Raw genomic sequence first — 8,180 nt, forward strand, 5'->3', positions numbered from 1 at the left:
ATAAAGCATATATTTTAAAAACAGGTCCTTGAACGCACCTAGCTTTACTATACTGTATTTTCAGCTTTTTTCTTTCAGCTTTTCTGTTTATACCAGGGGTCTCAAACCCCAGGGGGCCACTGGAGCTAGGGTCTGTGCAAAGGCTGGTTTTCCAAAAAAAAAAAAAAAACGCATTTATTAAAAACAGAAAAATATACAAGCTTTGGTTCCGATTTTCTACAATAAAAGCTCTGATAAAACATTCCACTGTTATCTTAATTTTTATTTTTCTGCACAAAATAAGATGAAAAATAAATAAACAAATCAAGAATAAAGAAAAACAATCAATCAGTAATAAATAAATATAATAATAATAATAATAAAAGGGCAAATAATAAAAACTTAAGAAACCACATATAGTTGGTGGGTAGACAAATGATTTTCTTCTGATTAAAATGACCAAAGCATTATTAGAGCCCTGTAGACATGACAAAACACGACTATAGTCACATTTATACTCTTTTTATTTACAACATATTGCGCAACTGCAGGGTCTTGAGACACATGCTAACTCGCAAACTAGAGAGCTAGCAACCTAAACGGTAGCCTTCAAGTTATTTCCTTTAAACTTAAATAGCCAAAAACTTACCACTTCCACACGGATAGGGAGGATAACTATTAACAGTTATTTAACCTTTAACATGAACATTAATCAAACGTAATAATTTTTTCCGGGTACATGATACCATACAGCATCCATATCAAACTTGCGCGGGCCGCACTAACATTAAACTTTCATATCAAGGCGGGGGGCCTCAAACTAGTGTCCTGCGGGCCACGTTTGGCCCGCGGGCCGTGTGTTTGAGACCCCTGGCTTATACTATGTAAAGATCCAATGACGTTACTAGTGCTAATATTAGTGCGGTGCACCTCTCCGAAAGACCAACTCCAGGCTAGTACTGGTTGATGATGAGTCTTTATTCATTTAGTGCTTTTAATTTGAAGTTGTTCCTGTCTTGAGTTTTACACAAAACTTTTTTTCGGAATAGACGCTAATATAGTACATGCGGAACAAAAGTATTTTATGCTAAACGGTATGCTAGTAAGCCCGGGTGTGCATTTCACCCAAAAAAAGGAAGCTGCCCAGCATGCTTTGCGGGTTATAAATGACATGTACGTGAGTTTAATGCTTGCATCGTCGGCGTGGTCCAGTTACTAAACGGTATGCTAGTAAGCCCAGGTGTGCATTTCACCCAAAAAAGGAAGCTGCCCAGCATGCTTTGCGGGTTATAAATGACATGTACATGAGTTTAATGCTTGCATCGTCGGCGTGGTCCAGTTACTAAACGGTATGCTAGTAAGCCCAGGTGTGCATTTCACCCAAAAAAAGGAAGCTGCCCAGCATGCTTTGCGGGTTATTAATGACATGTACGTGAGTTTAATGCTTGCATCGTCGGCGTGGTCCAGTTACTAAACGGTACGCTAGTAAGCCCGGGTGTGCATTTCACCCAAAAAAAGGAAGCTGCCCAGCATGCTTTGCGGGTTACAAATGACATGTACGTGAGTTTAATGCTTGCATCGTCGGCGTGGTCCAGTTACTAAACGGTATGCTAGTAAGCCCGGGTGTGCATTTCACCCAAAAAAAAGGAAGCTGCCCAGCATGCTTTGCGGGTTACAAATGGCATGTACATGAGTGTAATTCTTGCATCATCGGCGTGGTCCAGTTACATTGTTACATGATGTTTGTTTGTGTGTTCATGTCAAATGAGTCGTTTTTATGAGTGTCTCATTTAGTCGTTACGCGTGTATTTTTACGTTTTCAGCATTCTCGGGTGGTCTGACAACAAAATTCCCATACATTGCAGGAATCTAATGTTTTTATGTCGGAAAAGTGGAGTGTAGGATTCCTCCATGGGTGAATTTGACGTGTAGAAGAGCAGCGATGTGGTTTTACTTGAACACTGCATGACATCAGCGTTACTGTAACAGGAAGTGGAGGGAGCTTACATAAGCTGCTGTCAAAAACTCGAGACCGATTGGCTCATTTTATTCAGTAGAGTCGGCGTATGGGTGTCAAAATGTGTCCAGACTCAAGTCCAGTTCTGGACTCCCGCAGCCGGGTGTGAAACGACCTGTTCCAGGGGGTTCCGATTAGGCGGAACCCGAAGGATGAAAGGAGGAAATACGACCCAACATTTGATGACATCTGCTGTGTGTTGCTATTGGTTGGATGAACCAATGGAAGCGTGTACAGTTCTGTGTTGTGTAGGCCTAAATAAACTCCTAAACATGCGACTCTGGCTTATTCATGCATCTTCAGGAAATGAAGTCAAATCCCTGTTCGATTCCACGGCTTTCATAGACATGCACCTTTATCATAAACTTGCATTTTATAATCATTCATTCATTCATTTTCTACCGCTTTTCCTCACGAGGGTCGCGGGGGGTGCTGGAGCCTATCCCAGCTGTCTTCGGGCGTAAGGCGGGGTACACCCTAGACTGGTCGCCAGCCAATCCCAGGGCACATATAGACAAACAACCATTCACACTCACATTCATACCTATGGACAATTTGGAGTGGCTAATTAACCTAGCATGTTTTTGGAATGTGGGAGGAAACCGGAGTACCCGGAGAAAACCCACGCATGCACGGGGAGAACATGCAAACTCCATACAGAGATGCCCGAGGGTGGAATTGAACCCTGGTCTCCTAGCTGTGAGGTCTGTGCGCTAACCCCTAGACCGCCGTGCCGCCCCCATTTTATAATCATTCTCTGGGAATTTGAAGAAAAAAAACATGAAAGATGGCTGCACGGTGGACGAGTGGTTAGCGCGTTGTCCTCACAGCTACGAGACCCCGAGTTCAATCCCACCCAGTTTGCATGTTCTCACTGTGTACGGTTTCCTCCCACATTCCAAAAACATGCTAGGTTAATTAGCCACTCCAAATTGTCCATAGGTATGAATGTGAGTGTGAATGGTTGTTTGTCTATATGTGCCCTGTGATTGGCTGGCCATTAGTCCTCCCGCCCCAAGACAGCTGGGATAGGCTCCAGCACATCCCCCTCGCGACCCTTGTGAGGATAAGCAGTAGAAAATGAATGAACGAACATGAAAGATGCCCCATTTGCAACGATTCACCAGATCTGCACCAGAATTTGATGAAATCTAACTTGGCCCCCGCCCCGCCCCTACACAAACTTCCATAGCGTTGATTTAAAGACGTTTTTGCTTCATCCCGCTGACTAAAAAACAAACGGCTACAATGTTATTACAATTTTCCTCTCGGTTGTGACGTTGTGGTACGGTACGAGTCGACGAGTGGTCCATAAGACTCGCTTTTTGTCATAGACGTTGTCTGCTTCTTGTTTCCAAATTAACGCCAGCAGGGATGAAAAGGCAAAACAAAGAGGTGGCGGCAACACACACACAGGGAATTTTCCCCACCGGTGGACATTTTAACGTCTTTGTGCGACAAACTGCACAGACGCTCAATGTTCAAACATGATTCCTCAAGTGTGTGTCTTCTCTGGCCATCAGCCGCCATCCACCGCCGCCGCCATCCAGCCGCTCCTTTTATTTCGTTGAGCTCATGACTTTATTGTAAAAAAACAATTCACAGCTGACATATTATTTCATTGAACAGAGTACAAATATTCATTTTTTTCCGTCACCTGCACATTATTATTTTTTTTAACCATCAAAAAAAAAAAAAAAAAAAGGACAGAAAATATTGTTTGGTATTTTAAAATTCAATAAATACTACAAGCTGGTGTGTGTTTCAGTGTTTGTCTTGTTAATCCAGAAACTCATCTATAAACTCCACCACGTCACCCTGCGGACAACAAATATGAGACAATCAATTATTATTTTAGCATAGATATGTTAGTTAAATGTTGTTAGATATTGTCAGTTTCATCACTTAAAGAAAACTTTTATTTTTTACATTTAGTATATTAATTTTATTATCACATAAAGTCAATTTATATTATGAACATTTTTACGCAAGGCGGATTTTTTTGCTTATTTTTTGATTAACTGTTTGGATTAAATTAATTAGATTTAAGTAAATTAAATGACTACACTATTGTTTCATGATACAAATTGAGCTATACTATGCTACCCCCTGGTGGACACTTAGGATACTGCAGCCAAATGAATGAATGAGTGGTTTCTTGCCCAAAAGTTACTTGTAAAAAATAGCGATTAATTAATGATTTCTAAGAGTGCTTATGTTCTCACGATTAAAGCCAAAAGAACTGGACCGACCTCGTCGTCGCTGGCCAGATGCCGTCTGGAGAACTCCAGCATCTCCAGCTGCATGGTGGTCTGGTTGTAGTAGCGCACGGCCTCCTGTGGAACACATGAGAACATAAGAGCAGTTGTGAAATTAGCATGTGATGTTTTCAAAATGTTCCTTACTGATCTCGGGAGGAAGTCCTCGTCCGTCAGCCCCCACTGGTCCTTATGGAACTTGTAATACGCCAGGTTGTTCTTCATCACCTCATCCGAGGGGTCGAAGAGCATGTAGCTGGCCGCGCACGGCACCGCGTTCTTCAGGTCCTTCACTGCAAAACGTTAGACTTCATCACAACCTGAGCAGACGTTAAATAGCAGGAAGAAGAAAATGTGCTCCTCACGCTTGTAGTAAGCGAACTGGAGGTAGTGGTACATGGTGGCCACAAACTTCTCCACCACGAAGCCGCCCACCACGGGCGTCAGGTCGCTCTCGCACGTCACCTTCCTCTCCAGGACCTCTGTGTAGTGGTCTGCAAGGGGGAGGGGCCGGGAGTTAAAAATAGTATCTGCAAAAGTATTGGGACATCACTCCACTTGATGGAGTGATGAAAGTTCAAGTTCCCCGATGTTACAAGGACTTCTTCAGGGAGAAGAACATCTCTCTTTTGGACCATCGCTCATCTTCCCCTGATTGACATCCCATGGAGAACATTTGGGGATGGACGGCAAGGGAAGTTCATCAAAATGGCCACCAGTTCCAGAGAGTTGACGCCCTCGGTGAAGCCATCTCTACTACTTGGACTAGGGGTCAGCAAGCTGCGGCTCCAGAGCCGCATGTGGCTCTTCAGCCTCCTTGTTGTGGCTCCCTTTGCAATGCTGAAATATTTTTTTAACACCCGAGTGGGGAAAATGCATGTCTTTGGAATGAGTTTAAAAAATCCAACTTTGTGTGAGACCATGAAGGCATCCTGGACAAAAGTCATACATTCATAGAGCTGTTTGATATTAGAGATCATTTTAAAAACAGCGGCATTGGAACTTGGTTTTGCCAGAGTAAACAAATCAGGTATGTTTGCAGTAATTTACATATACATACATTTACATACATACATTACATACATACATACATTTACATATACATTTATTTATGTAAGTTTATCATCAATACTAGAAATTTTCTCATCTGAACTACTTTGATACCCCCAAATTCCCTCCAAATTAGACGGGACAAAATTGTGGGAGACTCATAATTTTAAATATATTTGACATTTTAAATATATTTCAAGAAAAATGTGAATTATTCGCTCTATTTTTTCCCTACTTTTGCTGTTTTCTTTTAATCTTCCTAACATTTTATTTTCTTTCTCTGTAAGTTTTCGTCTCGTTTATTATTCTGACTTTATTCCCCAAATATTATCTCCACTTGATGTCTGTAATATTACCACTTTTTACCCAAATTTCATTTTCTAAGAATTACAACTTTGTTTTAATTTGCTTCATTCTCACAGTATTGTGACTTTTTAAAAAAATAACATATTTATTATTTTAATATTTCATTCCAATTCTACTAAAATTACATTTTACAGTTTATTCTCGCAAAATCACATTTTTTTCCACTTGATATCATATAATTTATATATATTTATATATATTTTTTTCTTTTCTTTTTTTTACTTGATGTCATATAATTTATATATATATATATATTATATATATATATATTTTTAAATATATACATACTTGTAAACTTGTCAATTTTCTTCTCATAATTATCATTATAATTTTTCCGACAACCTAATTTTCCTAAAATTTTAATTTAATTTTTTTCAAATTAAAAATTATTTCAAAATATTACTACTTGAAATATTAGCATTTTCACTTAATTTTTGTAAAATTACGGCTGATTTGATATTTTTTTAAGTGGGGGGGGGGGTATTTAAGTGTTATGTTTAGAATGTGCTGTGGGCCAATAAAGCTACAGGCCACAAATGGCCCCCAGGTCGCACTTTGGATACCTGTGTACTACATGGCCAAAAGTATTGGGACAGCAACAGGCCTGAGTGGTGAAGATGATTGCATAAGGAGGCCATCTTTGACTACATTCTCAAACCAGCAATATTGCATCTGAAATATTGGGACCGGGGGTTCGGGGTTGGGGGGGGGGCTGATGTTGGACCCGTGTGTGAACTTTACCAACCCGCTATGGAGGCGTAGAAGTCCTTAAAGTCCTTAACGTCCCTCGGGCCCTCCGAGGCGGCCAGACACTCGTCGTAGACCTTGAAGAAGTCCCGCAGCGCCAGCTCCATATCGGACACCGACGTGCGGAAGTTGTCGCCATTGTACGCCCGCACCGCGCGCACGAACAGCGTCTAAGAAGAAAGAACGCACACATCCGGATTAATACAAAAAAAATCCGTATTTGCACGCTTGGCAGGAAATACCTCGTAGGATTTGGTCTCCAGATCTTTGAGGTGCTCCTCGGCCCCCGGAAGGCTCTTGTAGTAGGCCATGTTCTTCTGCATCATCTCGTCGTCTGGGTGCTTGAGGAGGAAGGTGTGGGCGGCCGACACCGCCTTGGCTAGCTTGTCGGACTGACGACACACACAAAAAAAATGATGTGTGGCGCCCCCTATTGGTTGCTTAAAGTTTTAGCTACTTACGGACAATTAGTTACTATGGAAGTAAGATGTTTTGATTAATGGCGGCCATGTTTTTCAACCAATCGTGCTCAGATTTCACACACATGTGATCGTCGGTCCCATAAAGGTGTGTACCAAATTTTGTGGCAATTCATCGAAACGCAATAAAGTTACAGCGGGTTTTGTGTAGAGCTGTGCGAGAAAATTCAAGTCAATGCAACATTGGTTTATGAAGAGCGCCACCATTTTTAGTACAGGACTGCATCCGTGGCACGCATATGACGTCATGACGTATATCGCGTCGGCACGCGCACAACTACAGGTAATTGTAAAACTGGATATAGGATACTTTGGCAACATGTCCATCGCGCATGCGCACCCCAACTCACCTTAAAGTAGGCATACTGCAAGTACCGGTAGGGCTCCCTCCTCTCGAACTCCTCCAGGGTCTCCCTGCTGGGCAGGGCCTGCCTGAAGGCGGGGAGGCCCTGCTTGCACCGCTTCAGGCACTGGGCCCGCTGGAGGACGTTCCCGAAGGCTCTGAGCTCCGGGAAGTCCGCGAACTTGTCCTCGTCGTGGCGGCGCACGGAGCTGCAGTTGAGGTTGCAGAAGGCCTCGCTGTCCCGCAGCAGCCGGTAGAGACGCAGGGACACCTCCATGTACTCCACCGAGTCCCCCCACTTCTCCCCGGTGTACTGGTCCAGCGCGTACTTGTAGGCCGACTCCAGCGGCATGAGTTCGTGTCTGGGGAAGCTCCGGAAGCTGTACTTCTCGTACTGGCACAGAACCGAACCCAGGAAGAAGAGGACCAGGGCCGAGGTCCGGACGAGCCGAGGTGGAAGGGTCGAGGGTTCCATGTTGTTGTTGGAGGACTTGCGTCCGGACCAAGATTCTCCGGGGTTATGGGGTGGATCGATCCAAATATCGATCCCATCGATACCATGATTTGTATGGTATCAATATATTGATATCGTTACATTGATAATCAATAGTGTTTTGTTTAAAATAAGTATTTTGCATTATTGACGTTATTTTGGTGAATTAATTAAGAAAGTAAATTAATGTAATAATTTGAGTCTTTTGCTGATATTTGTGTTGCATTACATTGTTCACAAACAACATTGTTTATTTGTTAGCCTTTTAATTTTTTTTTCGTTTTTAATTTTAATTCAAACCGATAAATTCCAAGAAAAAAGTTCTACTGCAGTTCTACTACTTGTAGTTCAACTGAACTACGGTTCTACTTCCTTGGTATCGAATCGATACCAGAATAAGCAGTATAGCCCATCCCCACGAGCGTAGGGGTGCTGGAGCTCCTCCCAC

At 42.4% G+C, this 8,180-nt stretch overlaps 1 protein-coding gene across 1 annotated transcript; it reads right to left on the reverse strand.

Moving 5' to 3' along the window:
* Positions 1-3,576: 3,576 nt before the first annotated feature.
* Positions 3,577-7,802, reverse strand: LOC131101771 (cartilage-associated protein-like). Its single transcript, XM_058047121.1, has 7 exons — positions 7,247-7,802; positions 6,660-6,809; positions 6,416-6,587; positions 4,620-4,748; positions 4,402-4,547; positions 4,249-4,332; positions 3,577-3,814 (listed from the first exon to the last, which is right to left on the reverse strand). Exons 1-7 carry the CDS (start codon positions 7,712-7,714, stop codon positions 3,776-3,778), a joined length of 1,188 nt encoding a protein of 395 aa, XP_057903104.1. The 5' UTR covers positions 7,715-7,802; the 3' UTR covers positions 3,577-3,775.
* Between the last annotated feature and the right edge of the window lie 378 nt (positions 7,803-8,180).

Source organism: Doryrhamphus excisus, chromosome 14 (assembly GCF_030265055.1).
Source record: "Doryrhamphus excisus isolate RoL2022-K1 chromosome 14, RoL_Dexc_1.0, whole genome shotgun sequence".
Lineage (NCBI taxonomy): Eukaryota > Metazoa > Chordata > Actinopteri > Syngnathiformes > Syngnathidae > Doryrhamphus > Doryrhamphus excisus.

Excerpts from the sequence above, each read along its gene's own strand:
- LOC131101771 (XM_058047121.1), bottom strand. The coding sequence starts at position 7,714 with ATGGAACCCTCGACCCTTCCACCTCGGCTCGTCCGGACCTCGGCCCTG. Across the intron at positions 6,588-6,659 it reads TGGAGACCAAATCCTACGAG|ACGCTGTTCGTGCGCGCGGT; the intron begins GTATTTCCTGCC and ends CTTTCTTCTTAG. Across the intron at positions 4,333-4,401 it reads AGGACTTCCTCCCGAGATCA|GAGGCCGTGCGCTACTACAA; the intron begins GTAAGGAACATT and ends TGTGTTCCACAG.